This window comes from Astatotilapia calliptera, chromosome 10, assembly GCF_964374335.1.
Source record: "Astatotilapia calliptera chromosome 10, fAstCal68.1, whole genome shotgun sequence".
Lineage (NCBI taxonomy): Eukaryota > Metazoa > Chordata > Actinopteri > Cichliformes > Cichlidae > Astatotilapia > Astatotilapia calliptera.
In genome coordinates this window covers 17,624,879-17,641,447 of record NC_137431.1, presented here as the reverse complement: position 1 = coordinate 17,641,447, position 16,569 = coordinate 17,624,879, and the positions used below count along the sequence as shown (strand labels likewise).

General features: G+C 40.9%; 2 protein-coding genes across 2 annotated transcripts; one reads left to right on the top strand and one right to left on the bottom strand.

Moving 5' to 3' along the window:
• Window positions 1-902: 902 nt before the first annotated feature.
• haus1 (HAUS augmin-like complex, subunit 1) lies at window positions 903-4,829 on the bottom strand. The gene is made up of 9 exons (XM_026182360.2): window positions 4,677-4,829; window positions 4,417-4,591; window positions 3,189-3,324; window positions 2,963-3,097; window positions 2,767-2,890; window positions 1,535-1,600; window positions 1,356-1,427; window positions 1,101-1,148; window positions 903-1,012 (listed from the first exon to the last, which is right to left on the bottom strand). The coding sequence occupies exons 1-9, from the start codon at window positions 4,695-4,697 to the stop codon at window positions 968-970; spliced, it is 822 nt and encodes a 273-aa protein (XP_026038145.2). The 5' UTR covers window positions 4,698-4,829; the 3' UTR covers window positions 903-967.
• A 1,423-nt stretch (window positions 4,830-6,252) lies between these two features.
• mis18a (MIS18 kinetochore protein A) lies at window positions 6,253-13,280 on the top strand. The gene is made up of 5 exons (XM_026182281.2): window positions 6,253-6,584; window positions 7,133-7,199; window positions 8,809-8,931; window positions 9,667-9,769; window positions 12,588-13,280. The coding sequence occupies exons 1-5, from the start codon at window positions 6,344-6,346 to the stop codon at window positions 12,666-12,668; spliced, it is 615 nt and encodes a 204-aa protein (XP_026038066.1). The 5' UTR covers window positions 6,253-6,343; the 3' UTR covers window positions 12,669-13,280.
• The last annotated feature ends 3,289 nt before the right edge of the window (window positions 13,281-16,569 follow it).

Genomic DNA, 16,569 nt, shown 5'->3' with positions numbered 1-16,569 from the left:
AGTAATAACACAGACTATAAATCAGGGGTGTCAAACATAGACCTGGGACCCAGAATTGGCTGAAAAAAAGCTCAAATCTGACCCCACTGGGCAGCTTTGGAAAATTTCAAGGAAATCTTTGGATTTTTAACTGTATATTTACATGTTTTACAGCTTCTTCTACAGATAAAGACCTCCACCATGGCCATTTATACTACACCAAAGTAAATAAGCAATAGAAAAATAATGAAATAATATAAAGTTTCACTTTTTTGGGCAGTGAAATACCACAACCTTTCCTGTTATTTTCACACATTTACTTCTTACAATTTAGTTGTGTTGGCAGATTTGAGAAGCTTCTCTGGTCCAGCCCACTAAAGATCAAGGTGGGCTGTATGTAGCCCATGATGCAAGAGGAGTTTGACATTCCTGCTAAAAGTGTTTGGGAGACAAACATCTTTTGCGTGGTTACCAAATCCTGTTTTTTTAAATATGTTGCCATCACAACAAAGCTATTCATTTAATGCCATCTACCGTCTCTGTATTTGGGGAGAAAGATCAGACTCTCACGACATGTTGTTAGTACTTCTTCGGAGGGGAAACAACCCCTCAATTAGACTGCAGTGAACAGAAAATAAAGACAACGCTCTTGATTAGTGTTAATGATGTCTGTAACAAACAGGAAGAGGTGGAGGAACAGAAAACAGATGAAGCCAAATGTTTTTGTTCTCTAATAAATACTCTAATAGGTAACTGTGAAATAAAGAGAAATATAAAGAATAATATTGACAAGACTTTAAAGCTGGAAGTTTTGAAAAAAGTGCCTCTAAGCAGCTCTTACTTTTAGAGCACAAGGAGACTTGTCTCTGCACAGATCTGTTGGGTTGCATAAAAAGAAGCCAGAAGGTGGGTGTCAAAGCAAAGAAATTTAAGTGACTTTTATTATTTAACAAACACAGTAAATAATACAGTAACATTAGACAAATCTTCATTTAAAATCCACATTCATCTCAAGCTGGGAATCAAGTGCAGCCTGAAAACAAAAAAAAGAAATAGGATCAAATTCAATAAATCAGCCACCACATCTCATCCATTATTGAGCGAGTTTTTAGGATGCTTACCAGCTCTCTTTTTGCCTCTTCTATCTTCACTTGAGCCAGAGACGGGCTCTGTTTAGAGGAGGAAAAACAAAATTCAGAAACCCAAATTCAGGAAGTTTGTTTCCACACGTCTGAACACGGTTCAACCCTTTCCTTCAGGTTGGTTTTAATAAAGTCATTTGTGCACAAAAAACATTATCCAAAAGGATAAAAACAGATTAAGGGGTTTGGTCGTGGAGTATTTAAAAGTCAGTAACAGAGTGAAAACAAACATACCGGGCTCAGGTCCATGTAGGGCTCCAGTTTCTTCTTTAAGGGGATTATTTCTTTTTTCAGCTCGGTGACTTCCTGTAGAGAGAAAAATAAGATGACACTTTCAGACCCTCTAAGCAGACGGTATTACATTTTCATTTCCATGGCAATGAATGGGGGCGCATGTGGAAAAGCTGAAATACCTCTGACAGCTGCACAAGAGCCTGGTGGGTGATAGACTTGTCCATGTTCCTGGATACAAGCTGAGCCTGCAGGACAGAAAGAGCAGAATAAAATCAGTGCTCTTTAGAATATCTGCTCCCTCCTGACATTAACAGGAACTCTTGGACCTGTTCTGCAGAAACATCTCTGTTCTCTAAACTGTAACGTGGTGCACACATTATATCTGGGAGATCAAACACTGATGCATAACAAAAAAACTGGAAAACTGGTCATCCCAATGAGGAAAACAGTGCATTTTTCTACACCTTTTCTTATATTTTTTGAAAACTATCTCTTTTTTGTGGTAGTGTCGTCAACACTTCATACCATCCCAAACGTTTTTAAAAAATACTTTTTCTTCTGCATCTTTTCTCCTTTACTATGACCATTCTTAGAGTTTTATATACATAAAATTGATCTTTTTGGCTTCTGATGATGGATATTTTTACTGTAACTGGAGGGTAACTGTACCTCTAAAGCTGCAGGGCAAAAACTTATTTGTACATTTTGTTATAGTTTCTCATCCAAAGCAAACCTCCAATTAATTGAGTCAACACAAAGAAACACAGAGCACTTTTAAATATCTTGATGAGTTCTGCAAAAATGTTACAGGCATTATTATCATTAGCTCTTCTTTCTTTTTCAAACTGCCTCAGATATCACTGCAATATACACATTATTCAGTCTGCCTACTGGAGTACTGGTAATGCAAGTACAAGTAGCCAATCACAACTCAGAGCATCAAGACCATCTGCTGAAGTTCAAACACAGCATCAGAATGAGCAAGAAATGGGATTAAAGTGACTTTGAACCTGGTTGATGGTTGGAGGTGCAGACAGGAGTACTGTATTATTCTAGCTTCTGGCTGAAAACGCCTCATTGATGCCAGACGGGAAGGACCAGACTGCATTGAGCTGACAGGAAGTAACTCAAATAACCACCCATTACAACCAAGGTATTCAGAAGAACCTCTCTGAATATAATACAACTAAGCTTGCAGCAGATGAGCTACAGCAGAAGAAGACTACACTGGGTGCCACTCCTGTCAGCTAAGATCAGGAAACTGAGGGGACAATTTGCCTGGGCTAAGAAAAAATTGGATTTCTAAAAAAAGATATGAAAAATGATATGAAAAAAAAGCCTGGTCTCATGAGAAAAAAGGGGTCCAACCCTGCACTAACAAGGTATACCTAATGAAACACAAACAACATACCTCCCACCGCTCCCGTCTGTTACTGAGCTCGTTCGCCTTTGCTGTCACAAAATCCATTTTGAGCAGCTTCTCCTCAGCTTTAGCGCTCTCCACTGCCTGAGCTTTGACAGTTTTGTTGATATCCCTGAAAATTAAGATTGCCAGTATTACAAAATATGCTACATATCATCCATATAAGAACAGGTGAGTTACCTACTCTTGTAAACTTCCCCGGAGCACCAGAGTTGCCCCGAGTCTCTTTCTGAGGGCCCGGAGCTCTCTCTCAAGTCTTCTATTTGACTTCTCCGCTTCCAGAAGTTCACTAGTGAGGTTGTTTACGGCTGGCATAAAGCTGCACACAAGATGACGAGACACAAGCCAGTTTATCTCACGCTGTTTTTTTAACCTGGCCAACTTCATTGAAGAAAAAAAACAAAACAGACCTGCCCAGTGAAGTGTCTCTCACTCCAAGCACCATAGCATTGTCTACTAAAGCAGATAAGCAGTCAGCAACTGGCTTTGACAAACTGGCAGAGGACAGGCCAACACTTTGTAGAAGAACATCCTGGAGATGAGCACCTGAGTGGAGAAAACACTGAAAACTTTAAGGTGGAAGTTAATGTCTCACATAAACAGCACAGAGAAAAGTAAATCATTATAAATAAAGGCTTATTAATATTATTTGTAACAACTTGGATTTTTTTTAAATACTTTTGGCCGATATGCATCAGAGGAAGAGTACCACAGTGCAAAAGTAAAACAGATGAGGCATCAGGCAAACATACAAAGAGAAAACTAAGATGAACAGTTAAATGGTTTTAATGTAGAAATCATTGTATACTGTTTATTACTTCACTATCAGTATCTGTTCACTAGTTTAAGTCTAGACAAATGTGTTTCTGTATTCCAAGTATAATGTAAACACACTTTATAATACACCACACGTTACAGTGTAAAGGTTGTAGGCACTTTGAATTTTTAATTTCTCATCCATCACATAATAGCCATGTGCAAAAGTCAGTCCTGAAAGAGTTTGGAGTAACCATGGTGAACGTTTCATTGCCTGCAACATCATCTGTGAGGAAAACGGGACGCTGGTGGGAGGACCTGCCAGTTCTGGTGTTCTCAGGCGAATGCCAGTTAATCTGCATGGTGTTCGGTTGTGAGCACAGGTCCCACTAAAGGACCTTAATGCCACCGTCACAGTTTGTGTGTTTAGGTTTGGTAACAAAACATGCACATGATTAGCCCACTGGAGGTAATTTTGCAGGGCTCTGGCAGCACTCCTTTTGTCCCTCCTCACACAAAGGGGCCGATACTGATCTCACTGCTCGGTCGATGCCCTTCAACCCTGTCCAGCTCTCCTTGTGTCACCACTGTTTTGAGACCACGATGGAAGATACAGCAAACCGTAGTGATGTACCATCCTGGAGAAGTCGCACACTCTCTGCTGCCTGTGAATGACCTGCATCTACCCTATCAGCAGTTTCTGCCTCCTGCTTGGACAGACTGATATCCCTGAACTTTAACTGTCCTTCTATTACACTGTGACCTGCTAAATGCCTTTAAAATTAGTGCAAGTGCACTTGGATGCTGTCTTAAACCCACAGCATATTTATCTCCCCTCCCTAGATTAAATGAACTTTGTATAACTGCCTGTAAATTACTCACCCTCAGCCTGGTACTCTGCAGCTTTCTGTTTGAGGTCCTCTATAAGGAGGGCTGTGTCACTGCAGCGGGCTTCGCTGGACTGGGCGAGCTGGTACAGGATGTCCACTGTCCGTGTGTTGACTTCAAACTGTGGCACAACCTGCTCACCAAACACGGCGCCGAGCCAGCTGTTCACCTGAGGATGCCACAACAAGCAGGAACATATAAACACGGGGCAGCAAAAGCAGTCAGCGGGATATGCTCCCGAAACAGAAAAATACCTTCTTAATCTTCTCACACATGACTACTGAAAGGTCGTCACAAACCAAAACAAACGTCTTCTCGAAAACTGCAAATGTTTTCGCGCCCCCGAAATCATCCCAAAAACTTCCTGGTTACCGGCCAATGAGAACACAGGGCAAAACCACGTCAAGTAACAAACGAGAGACATATGTTTTTTCTATATTTTCTAAGATATTTCATAATACAAAATTAAATAAAAGATAAACAGGCGTAATCAATCACAGTTGGTAAGTTAAATAAAAATATATATTAAAAAAAACTTTTTCCAAAACACTGTTTCCGGTTCACGTTTCCTGTGGGCAAACAAAGATGAAGAAAAACTTAAAATAGATCGCTTCCATTTCCGTTCAGTTCGACGGAACTAAAGAGACTTGTAGACTTGGATTGTTAGAGCTAACCAAAGCTAAACTCAAAGCTACAACTCTTGAAATAAAACTAAAAATTACAATTTCAACAAATTAACAAAACAACATGAACCTACCTAAATAAAAATGTGGAGGGAATGTCTTAAATTTTTAACTTTTCCAATTTGGTCACATTTTTCACAAGTGATATTGGCTCTTTTGTTGTATTATTGTTCTGAATCAGTCTGGATTCAGTCTCACACTCTGACATTTTCTTCTTCTTTCAACTCCTTACTTTAGGGGTCATTACAACAGACCATATGCTTCCATCTCATCCTATCCCTAGCATCCTCTTCTGTCACAACAACCTTCTGCATGTCTTCCTTCACTACATCGCTGAATATTCTCTTTGGTCTTCCTCTTTCCCTTCTCCCTGGTAGTTTCATATTCATCATCCTTTCCCCACTGTGTCCACCATTCCTCCTATGTCCAAATCATCTCAGCTGTGCTTCTCTAACTTTGTCTCCAAAATGTTCAACCTGAACTATTCCTATGAAGACTTTAGTATCTTCAGTTTAGCCACCTCTGGTCTTTTTGGGAGTGCCACTGCCTCCAAACCAAATATCATGGCACATCTCACTAGAATCTTCCAAAGCTTCTCTTTCACGCTCGCTGCTATCCTTCTGTCTTTACATTCATATCCACCATGCTTGCACTGTGTTCTTCACATCTCATGTGTATTGTTTGTTGCTTTGGATGACTGATCCTAGGTATTTATTCTCATTCACCTTCACCATCTCTACTCATCTCTGTGTGCGTTGAGACAACAGGTTTTGTGATTTGGTGCTGTATAAATAAAACAGAATTTAATTACTCTTTGGAGTTTCACTACTTTTAGTAACGTTTTACCTGACCTGCTGTTTTTATTGTTGGTGTCAGATTAATTATAACACAGTGAATGATGAATGTTGGTTAGAGGTGGCCCCTGTGATTTGTTTTTATTTTTCATTTATTTATTTGCCCAGAGACCCAACAGAATCGCCACTGATATACGCTTTGTTCTCACCGGGCTGAGTGCCACAAGCTAATAAATAAATACGTTAACGGCCAACAAACAACAACAAGCTAACAAATATTCATATTTAAAATTATTATTTAAAAAAAATGCATCCGAGTGGAAGGACGAAAGCGGAAGTGCGTGCAGGTTAACGTTTCGTATCGTCGGATACCTCTCGGATGGTTACTTCACCGTCAACAACCCGCCGAAGTTCAAAATAGCTTGTTTGAAAAAGCGAGTAGAAATGGCGACGAGGAAACAGTTGGAAAAATCTTATAGTAAAAGTGTAAATAACTCCACGTTTGACGCGTCCAGCATAGACTCCACCACGGTCGGGGAAAAGCTTTTCCGCCCCACCGAGAACGAGGAGGAGAACGGCGATGACGGACCTGTGGTCTTCATCTGCGCGAAATGCAAGCTGCCTGTCGGCGATTCATTGTCCTGGGATGGAAGTGAAGATGATCTAAACCAAATCAGACTGAAGCGTAAGTTTGGCTTGGGAGATTGTTTGCCCTTTTAGCCCAGAGCCGGCCCAAGTTGTTATGGGTCCAGAGTTTGATTTGGGGCCCCCTTGTAGGCTCAACGCCTACCACCCACCCCAGCACCAGCAATATTAACTATATGTTATCAATGCTTGATTGTTTGTGCATTGTACCCATTTTACAAAGTTAACTATTTAAACTGCTTCTGAAATTTTCAAAAGGGCAAAACAATCATAAAGAATTTAACAGAAATGTAAATATTATTTTCTTATGTGAACTTCAAATGTAAAAAATGAAAAAAGTTAATAGATTAAATAAGTATTTGAGTAAAAACACCCTCTACTTAAAGTCGGTGTTAATATATCTGTAACTTTGTGCCTCAACTAATGAAAGTGCCCTTCTGACATGCATTTTACCTTTCATATTTATTACTTTAAAAGGAGATACATGTTAAAATGAATGAAAAGACTGATGGCCTGGTGTGCTTATTTACAGGATGTGAATTTACAGATTTTTGAGCTGCGTTCAGCTGACCTATTTTTTATCCTTAGGGGTCACTGACAATGTCATGATTGGAAAGGAGAACCGACTGTACGAAGCAAGTAAAAAGTCTCTCTGGTAAGATGATGCCCAGCAGTAAAATATGTATTCCAGTCCTTTACTACCACCTAGTTTACTACTAGTTAATACTAGTGTAGCACAAAATTTACAATGTTCACAAGTGGATGAAAGCACCAGAACTTGCACATAGGAGTCTTTTATGATTTCTTATTTAATCAAGTCCATTAGGGCAAGGACAGAGAGACTCAAGAGGAGCTTCTATCCCCAAGCCATCCGTGCCCTAAACACACACACCCGCCCTCTCACATCATCTATAATTGACTGAGACAGGACTCTCTTCCAGACACTTAACCAAGGAACAATGTACATTTCAAATTCCTTTAATTTTAAATATGTTTATATTGTCTATTCTGTAAAATAGTCAGATGTCTATAATAATAATTTCCCCCAGGGATCAATAAAGTATTCTGATTCTGATATTAATGTACAGAATTCACCTGCTTGCTGCTACCACTGCACATTCACCCAATGTATATACTATATATATATATATATATATATATATATATGTTCTTCCTCTCCCCCCCCCCCCCATTTTTGCACATGTCGAGGAGCGTGTCAGGTTACATTTCACTGTGTGTTATACTTGTATAACTATACATGTGACAAATAAAGAACCTTGAACCTTGAAAACTCAAGATGGTCTCTAATTTCAGTAAAGACTTGGATTTCCCTTTTTTGATTGATGCTAGTGTCAAATTCTACACATCCAACCATGTGGGAGTTGACTTTAGAAGTCTGAAATTACTCATAAAAACTTCCTGAGAGGATTGTGGAATCAGGTTGAACAGATAGTGTTTTTGTTTCAGTCACATCACCTGGATGGACCTCTCACACTCCTCACTCAGTTCTGTGGCCCTTGAAAAGCTTGATGCATAGGTAGCAGGTGATCATCTTCTTGCACTGCTGAGGTGTTCTTGAAGCAAAGGTTGCTTTGATGGTGGCTTTCAGCTGGTCTGTGTTATGGGGTGTTTGTCATCTTCCTGTTGACAAATCCCCACCGATTCTCTCTCTGATTCAAGTCAGGGGAGTTAGCTGACCCATCGAGCACAGCAATAACATCAGGTGATCAGCAGATGGAAGAATGTGCTGTAGATGCTTCAGTTGTCTCTAGCCAAGGAAAGGCTTGATATGTGGAGTACAACAGTTGCCGGTCCTTCGCCGAGGATGTCTGTGTGTGGTGACAGCAACCTCAGAGCACTGTGAAGATCTCCCAAGTTCTTGAATCAACCTTTCTTGACAATCAAGTCTGCAATGATCCCTCCTGCTAGTTCACTTTTTCCTACCACACTTTTCCTCTTCATGCAAACTTTCCATTAATATTCAGTACTCTGTGAACAGCCTTTTCAGCTATGAAAAGTGTTGATAGTTGTCAGATAACTGCAGTGGACTCTGAGATAGATCTACCTCTGAAGCGTTGCAGTTTTAGTACAGGTAGAGCAGTAATACCACATGTGCATGCCTGATTCCACAACGTCCATCGGGGCAGGAGCAGGGTAAGCCATTCTTTTGGCATTTTTTATATATATGTATGTGTGTCCTTGTTGGAGTAAATCTGTTTCTCTGTTTGAATGTTGTGTTTTTTCCTCCTTTAATTTCTCTACAGTTTGGTTGTGGATCTCATCTGTCGAGGCTGCCATTCTGTGCTTGGCATGGTGTACACATCCACCCCTAAGAACCTGGACCACAAGAGGTTTACCTTCTGTTTCAGTGTCGCTGACATCGACAGGTGCGTTTTTGGGACAGACTTTAGTTTAAACAACAACAAAACATGGTTCATGAATTCACTACTTTTCTGATGACTCCATGCGGATAATGCATCACATTGCAAAGCTCAAATCATCTCAATCAAGTTGGTTTGTTGAACCTGACAATGAGCTCAGTGCATTATAGAGAAGCTATAACAGAGAAAATTTGGGATGTGGAGGAACGGAAAATTAACATTGATGTGCCAACAATTCTGCAGCAACTGTGTGATGCCATCATGTAAATATGGACCAAAATATCTGAGGAGTGTTTTCAGCACCTTTTTGAATCTACAGCAAATCTTGTGGCTCTTTTTGAACCTTGAAGGCAAAAAGGTTGTCTAACCCAGTGTACCCAGCAGTGTACCCCCACTTAAAACATGGATCTTTAGTATATACTCACGATGAAATAGAAGAGGAAGAAGTAAAATCTCCCGTGCAACTTTTCACAAAGATTTAAAGAATAAAATATTTTGGTGATTTGTTAAAGTAGATTAATAACTGAGACACAAAGCTTTGACATTTTACATATCAAACAGAAGAGATGAGACATGTTGTATATTGTTATTTTAGAACAAATTTTTATTAATATTTTAGTTATTTTGCAATAAGCTGTACTGTCTCTGGTCATGATATTGTATTTAATACCATTAATCGTAATGTGTTCATGGTGTGAATCCTCCTTTTACAACTTTATTGACAGTGGAAATCTTTTTCAGCTACGTGCTCGGCTCTGGAGGCCAGATGTTGGCAGCAGAGGGCCCCAAAGAGCAGCCAGTAACACTGGAGTACAGAGGCATTGTTGAACAACAGCTGACAGAGGTAAATTACTACTGCTGCTTCTCTTTGTCTGCTTTCCCTGATGATGTCTTGCTTTGGGAAAAACAAAATGTTTCACGTAATGAGCAGATTTTCTGCTCTAAAGCTCACTGTAAACTGATTATATCTCCAAACGCAGGTTGACATTAGTCCTTAAAATTGTATTGTTGCTTTGCAAAAAGTATTAATGTTAAAAAATCAAAATCTGGTCAGCAGGTCTAAACTCTGAAATAGTTTTTCTTTATTGACCTGTCTCTGACATAGTACTTTCTCATTAGCAACAAGCAGCGCTTTCGTTGATGCCCAATGCATAGGTTGTACTAACGGTGACATCAGCTTACTTTTGGGAAACCCTTTGTGCTGTAACTGGCAGGCAGACACTAATATCAGACATTACCTCATCTATCCGTCTCGTCTTATGCAAGCACTATACCATTTTCTCTGGAATAATAGCAGTGATGTTAATATGTTTAGGGTTCAGTGTTGACATCCAAATCTCCTGTTTGCAGTTATCCAATATCTCAATTTTAATTTCCTTACCCTAATTTAGTGTCATCTTATAATTCTCATTATCACTGCTCAGGAATTCTAGTCAGGTTTTTCACGGGAATCGTGGAATGACTCCCAAAGTTGAAGTCTAAATCACCCTTTGTTTAAAATATCCCACAAAACCACTAATTGGCCAGTAGGCGGCGATAGCGCGCAGGAGCGCCTGCCAGCCCTTCCACACTCTCTTGCACCGGGGACAATAGATGTGATACAGACCATGCTGAGGAATCTTCGCTGGAGAAAAACATGTTTTGGTCATGGAGTGTTTTTGTCACGGTAGCTTGGTGTGTGTGCGCGGTGCTCTGCTTTCACTTTGCACCAACCTGTGAGTTTTCATCACAGACCATGTGAACCATTGCATTTTGAGATGTTATCTGTGCAGCAGTATATTAGGAACAGGTTATGCTGATTATGGGACAAGAAAAACAAAGCACGAGCAGCGTATGTCTTTTTAAATATCTAGAAAGACTTGTAGGTGTGTCTAAAGTTCGTTAAATGCTTTGTTAAATTTTTTTGCCCGTGACCTGAGTATTTGTGTATAATTGCCTTCCCTCTTCCTTTTCCATTTTTGTGATCCACCAAAAGATATACGTGAAAACCCCCCCAGTTCATCTGATTAAATTAAACCAGTGTCACTGCTATGAGAATATTACTACACTGTGTGTGACGCAGACAAAGGGATACCCCAGGAAAGTGCATAATGAAGTGAAGATATTTACCTCATACTGGCTTTGGTTAATATTTGGGTTGGATTTACTTCTTAAATCCATCTTGCTTTGAGTGTTTAGTGCTTGTCTATATAGATTACAGATTAATCAGACTATAACTACACAACAGTTATATTAATTTCTGGTTATAGGCAGGTTGTCTTGTTAGCTATTGGTGCATTGTAACAAGATTATAAAGGTTTTTTGATCAGCTCAGATATTAACATCGCCGCTTTCTATTAATACTTGTTTGCAGACAAAACCCTACATCAAGATGATACACTTCAAAAACCCAGTTTCAACTTTAAGGCTTCAATTTTTAAGATATCTAGCTGGGTGTTTTTTAAATCCAAGGCTCATGTAGGTATAAAGTTAAACGTTTTATTGCTCAGTAAAATGTTTTGATAGTAACAGGTCTGAACTTTCATCAGTTGTTAATGTTTTTGAGTTTGAAAAGTGTCATTTTAGTCTGTTAACTGAATTTTGGTTTATGTTTATGACATTTATTGCTAACCAAGTTAAAGTACAGGTCAAGTTTTACTGTTTTCTGGCATTTTATATCAGGATTGCCTCATTATTTGGGGAAATAAATGACAGAACGGTAACTCAGATTTTCTACATGTGCCGTTATCGATTCTGCTCATAGAGCCTAGCCTTTATCGAGTCCTAAATAGTTTTCTGCGTCAAGCATCCCATAGCTTTCCAACAAACAAAAACCACAAACAAACAAAGAAACAGAAAGCGTAGGAAAAAACGGCTGGCAGGTAACTCAGGTGTGCAAAAGCTCCATGCTTAACGAGTTTGACATCATTGTCTTCCACTCAGTTAGAAAAACAGAAAAACACGTCCCTGTGTTTGCAGCACGGAGTGAATAATTTGGCGTCTGTTTTTGTTTTACCAGTTCTCGTACACTGACTATGAGATAAAAAAAACAAAACAAAAAATTGTTGCGTGCGCCCATTTTGTTAAATGAAAGGAAGGTGTGATAGGAGGATAGTTTTTATTCTCTTTGCAAAATGTAAAACGACAAACAAAAATCGTGCAGCAGTTTTGGTAAACACAGGTGGCATTCGTGCTCTCTCTCCGAACCCTTTTGCTCTTGGTCTTTGTTCTCAGCTATCTGATGATGCTCGTGGCTCCTGATGCCATGCTTAATGTATTCTGTCTGTCTGCCTCCCTGTCCCTCCGTCTGTCTGTCTGTGACTTGCAGACACTTGTTTGGGTTTTTAATCTTCTACCCTCAGTGACCTGTCTCCCCCACCCCTCCCACTCTCTCACTGCCCCTCACACCCGTCTGCCCCTGACCACTTCCTCTCTGGGTTACCTCATTCTTCTTCACTGTCTCCCTGTACCAATTATCTTTACTCCTCCTCCCCACTTTCTTCCTCACTGCTGCTCCCCGCTGCTCCCTTCATTTCCCACCTGTTCCGTTTCCCCCTTTGTTTCTTCCCCGCTCTGAATCCCTCCCTCCTCTCTCTATCCTCTACCTGCCCAAAACGCAACACAATTTCTAAACCATCCTTTTCTCTCTTTCCATGAACCCCCCCCCCCCCAATCTTTTCTAGATGAAAATGCTGGTCATGTCCATGGCACACAGGCTAGAGGAGATCGAGATTGGCCTTCAGGAGGGATGCGATGACGCCTGACAGCGATGTTTAATATCCACACCCCTCAGCTGTACCTTTACATTAACGCTTTTATCTGTGACATATTCCTCGAGTTATATGAGTCGTCCTGACCGCAACACCTAAAAACACACACACACACACACACAAAGCTTCCACTCTGCTTTGTCCTGATTACCAGTGGTGAAACAAAGCCTCCCTGCACTTGTAATCAATCACGTTGCCAGCTCTCGCGGCTCATGGCACCGTCTTCCCTGTAGGTCGTAGTGCAGAATGAATGCGCGCTACGAGCAGAATGTTTATTTGTTCGGGATCTCATCAAACAGGCTGCTCACTCAGCACAATGCTGTATTGATCTGGCCACTCGACTCAAGGCCACACACACTTTTTCTTTGTTCTCTCCCTCAAGTGTGGAGCCTTGAAATCAGGCTCGGATACATGCTTTTAAACGTCCAGTCGTCGCAGGAACTGATGAGTATTTGCATTATTCTGTTCCAATGATGACTGAATTTTCCAGAATGGGTGGAAATTACCATCTGTTTCTCTGTGCGTTTACTCATTGTTGGATTGTTCGTTTTGTTCTCAAAGTTACATGTTTTTCTCATCTGCGTAATAAAGCATTGAAGTTTCAAACATGTTCCAGCATTGTCAGTTTCACATTGCAGTTTAAACCAAGCGAGACAACTTTAAACTGTCAGGATAATCTTTTTAAATGTTTCTTTTGCACTTAAATTGTTTGGGGATCAGTGGCTTATCCTGCTTTGTCTTTAATTAGACGTATTTCTTGGATTTAAGAGTTAAACAACCAGTTTAAGACCATCAAAACTGGGAAGGTTGCTTAAGTCGGGGTCAGTGGGTTGATTAAATGTTAGAGCATTAAAAAGTGTTTGTTTGTCAGCTGACCTCTAATGTGCCTAGCAACACTTTCTACCAAAAAGCAGCTCCACGCCGTACCGCTTGCCCTCCCTCACCCACGAGGTTTCATCAGCCTCACACAACAACAACAGTGAGAAACGGCCAACCAGCACGCTGTATCCAAGGGCAGGTTGCGATGGCAACTGAGAGCACGTGCTACGCTGACTGCCTGTTGCCATCTCGTCATCGTGTTCACCGCCGGAGGAACAGCCAGCCAGCTCGCTGGCCAGCATGCCTGTCAACAGACGTTAACCCCCCCCCCCCACTCGTGTTCAACCACACACCACACACAAGGGAAGAGTCGTGAATGAGCTCACCCCTCCAGCCCCCCAACCTTAATCTCTGTGTGATGTTTTTCTCTCTCTCTCTCTCGTAACTCCACCCTTGGTTCTTTCTCCCTCCCCCTCCCTCTAATTCTCCCCACCCTCTACTGTTGTTGTTGGTAGTGGGGGCGAAGTCAAAACAACAACAAACAAACCGCATGGTTTTTGTTGTTTCTGGTAGCGGTGGTCGCAGCAGAAGTGTTGTCTTTATCCAGCTCTCGCTTAAGGATGAGTTGCCTGTTCGCATCCTGCGGATGGATGATGCAAGCCAGCCGACCAGTCCAGATGTGCGCTGTTGCACCCTGTTACACAGGGTGGGTAGCAGGCTCGTTTTGGAATACATTTCCCAGTTTGCTTTGTTTTTTCCCCATAGAATGAAATGAAGCTTAAAGGCTGTTACCTCTGTTTAAAGTCTGCATCTCAGGGAACGGCTCAGTGGATCGCCTCTGAACTCATCTGGCCGTTTTTATATATAGACTTGGTGTTGGTGGATGTGTTGCACTACTGAGTGCAATTATTGCACCGATTTCACCCCGTTCACCTCTTACTTCTGAACCAATCGTTACCACCCAAACCAGGACCAACATAGAAACACACGTCTGTCAGTACCTCTCATTCTACAAGCACTCGGGGACAAAGGATGAATAATGCAGAGGTAGCGTCTGAGTGAAAGTCGCCTCCCCTCTCTCCCCTGTTTTCACCTTCCCTAAGCAATAAGGAAGCAATGTTGCCATGGAGGCAATGAAGCCTCGGCACGGCAGCAGCCAATTGAAGCCTTTTCTGTGTGAAACAGAGGACCAATGGCTGCTCAGACTGATGCTGTTATTGCCACGGACTCTGCGAGCTGATTGGCTGTGCTCTGCTCTTTGATTGAATTTCTGATCTTGTTTTTGGAGAGGAAAAAATATCTCAGGGAGTGCCACCTGTGCCAACTTTGAAAATATGTTTGGTTTTTTTTCGATGGATAGAAAAGGATTATCTTGTGAGAAGGCAAATGTTTCAGTTTTATTGGTTTTGAGAGCATTAAATGATGCTTCTTGTAATTTGGTTCTGATAATACTTGAGGGATGAGGGTGAGAGTGGTAATGAGATGGTTGTGTGTCAGATGTTTTGTTAAGGAAAACATTGAAAACATTATATCTGTACTATTTTTTTCAACCTGCGCAATAGATGACTTTATTTAATCCTCGTTTCTGCCTTTTCCTATCCTGGTATTTGGTTTTCCTCCGACAAAGGGACCACACCCCACCAGTTGCTCACAGCTGGTTTTGGACCATTTCCTGGTTTAACCCTTCATTTTACACAAAACTGTGCATGTTCACTGTGCCTCCTAACACTGAGTGCTTTAAAAATATTGTTTAATAAATAATAATAATAATGATGATGTAATAAACAGATAATTATTAAAAAATAAATTAAATATCCCACTGGACTTTTGCCGTGGCTGATTGCCCCTACTTTTCCAGCGTGGTGGACTGACCAACAGTATGCTTGAACAGAATCTTTTTTTTTTTTTTCTTTTTTTTTTTACATTTAAGTCATGGAGACAGTCTGGAGCCATCTTTGTCTTTGTTTCCCACAGATTTGTTGGAAGGTCGGTTAATAAACGTCTTCATCTGGGAGGTTCCCAAATGTAGGATGATCTTAGGTCTTTGTTCAACTTCACCCAGTTCAGATTAACTAATAAAACGTCTCTGCCCTCTCAAGGTTGATGACCTTCCTCTGTGTCTGTGATGGAACTATATAACCGACCAGTCGGTGACTCGTCTGACGGAATAACCCCAATCCCCTCTGAGTGCTCAAACAAAGCCTCCTACTTCATTAGAAACATCTGCTTGTTTATTTCCCCCTAAGTCTTTGTGTACAACCGTGGCTGCCAGGTAGTCTAGCTGCCTCTCACTCTCTCCTCCTCTTCCTCCTCCTCCTCCTCTGCTGGTGTGAGCGCTGCTGAGGGAGGCTGCACTGGTCTGTGTGGCTGGACCTGGATGTTCAGGTTGTCTATGTGCAAACATCCCTGGTGTGTGTAGCAGGTTAATCGTCTGTTTTTCTCAGACACAAAGCCTCGTCCCTTTGCCAGTGACACCCTGGTGAGAGTGTGTGCGTGTGTCTATCTGTATATGTGACGAGCAGGGGGCTGAAAAAGGGATTAGTGTCATCAGGACCTAAGCCTCAACAGACTGACAAAACTAAATTCCTGCTGGACAGTAAGTGGTCAGTTTGGCCACACATTAAAAGGATGCCAGCCATCTGACTAATCAGAATTCTTTTTTTTCCAAAGAGAATTATTAATCATGCACAATTTTGAATATTGACAGCAAAGTCACAATTGTTCAACTTCTGTTCTAAATCTGGCAGGATAGGGTTTTATTAAATTCAATTTCGGTATCTGCTGTGTAACCAGACAACAAGAAGAAGTGTTACAATGTCTTCATATTTATAAATGTAATGATATGTAACAAGCTGCAATGTTAGCATTCCTCTAAAGTGATAAAAATATCCACTTATGCTCCATTCATATGTTGGTGGGGTGTTTATCACAAGCTTGTTATTGCTACTTGATCCTTTTATACGCAGATTGATTTGAATAATAATCCGTTTTTCCAATAATGCTTCCTGAGACTACATAGATTAATGGCTCTATAGTCAGATTCTTACAAAACGCAGTCTGAAGCTTCAACTCACCA

Coding starts and splice junctions, on each gene's coding strand:
- mis18a (XM_026182281.2), top strand. CDS start 6,344: ATGGCGACGAGGAAACAGTTGGAAAAATCTTATAGTAAAAGTGTAAAT. Junction 6,585..7,132: donor AAACCAAATCAGACTGAAGC/GTAAGTTTGGCT, acceptor TTTTATCCTTAG/GGGTCACTGACAATGTCATG. Junction 8,932..9,666: donor AGTGTCGCTGACATCGACAG/GTGCGTTTTTGG, acceptor AATCTTTTTCAG/CTACGTGCTCGGCTCTGGAG.
- haus1 (XM_026182360.2), bottom strand. CDS start 4,697: ATGTGTGAGAAGATTAAGAAG. Junction 4,592..4,676: donor TGTGTGAGAAGATTAAGAAG/GTATTTTTCTGT, acceptor TGGCATCCTCAG/GTGAACAGCTGGCTCGGCGC. Junction 1,601..2,766: donor ACAGACGGGAGCGGTGGGAG/GTATGTTGTTTG, acceptor TCTGTCCTGCAG/GCTCAGCTTGTATCCAGGAA.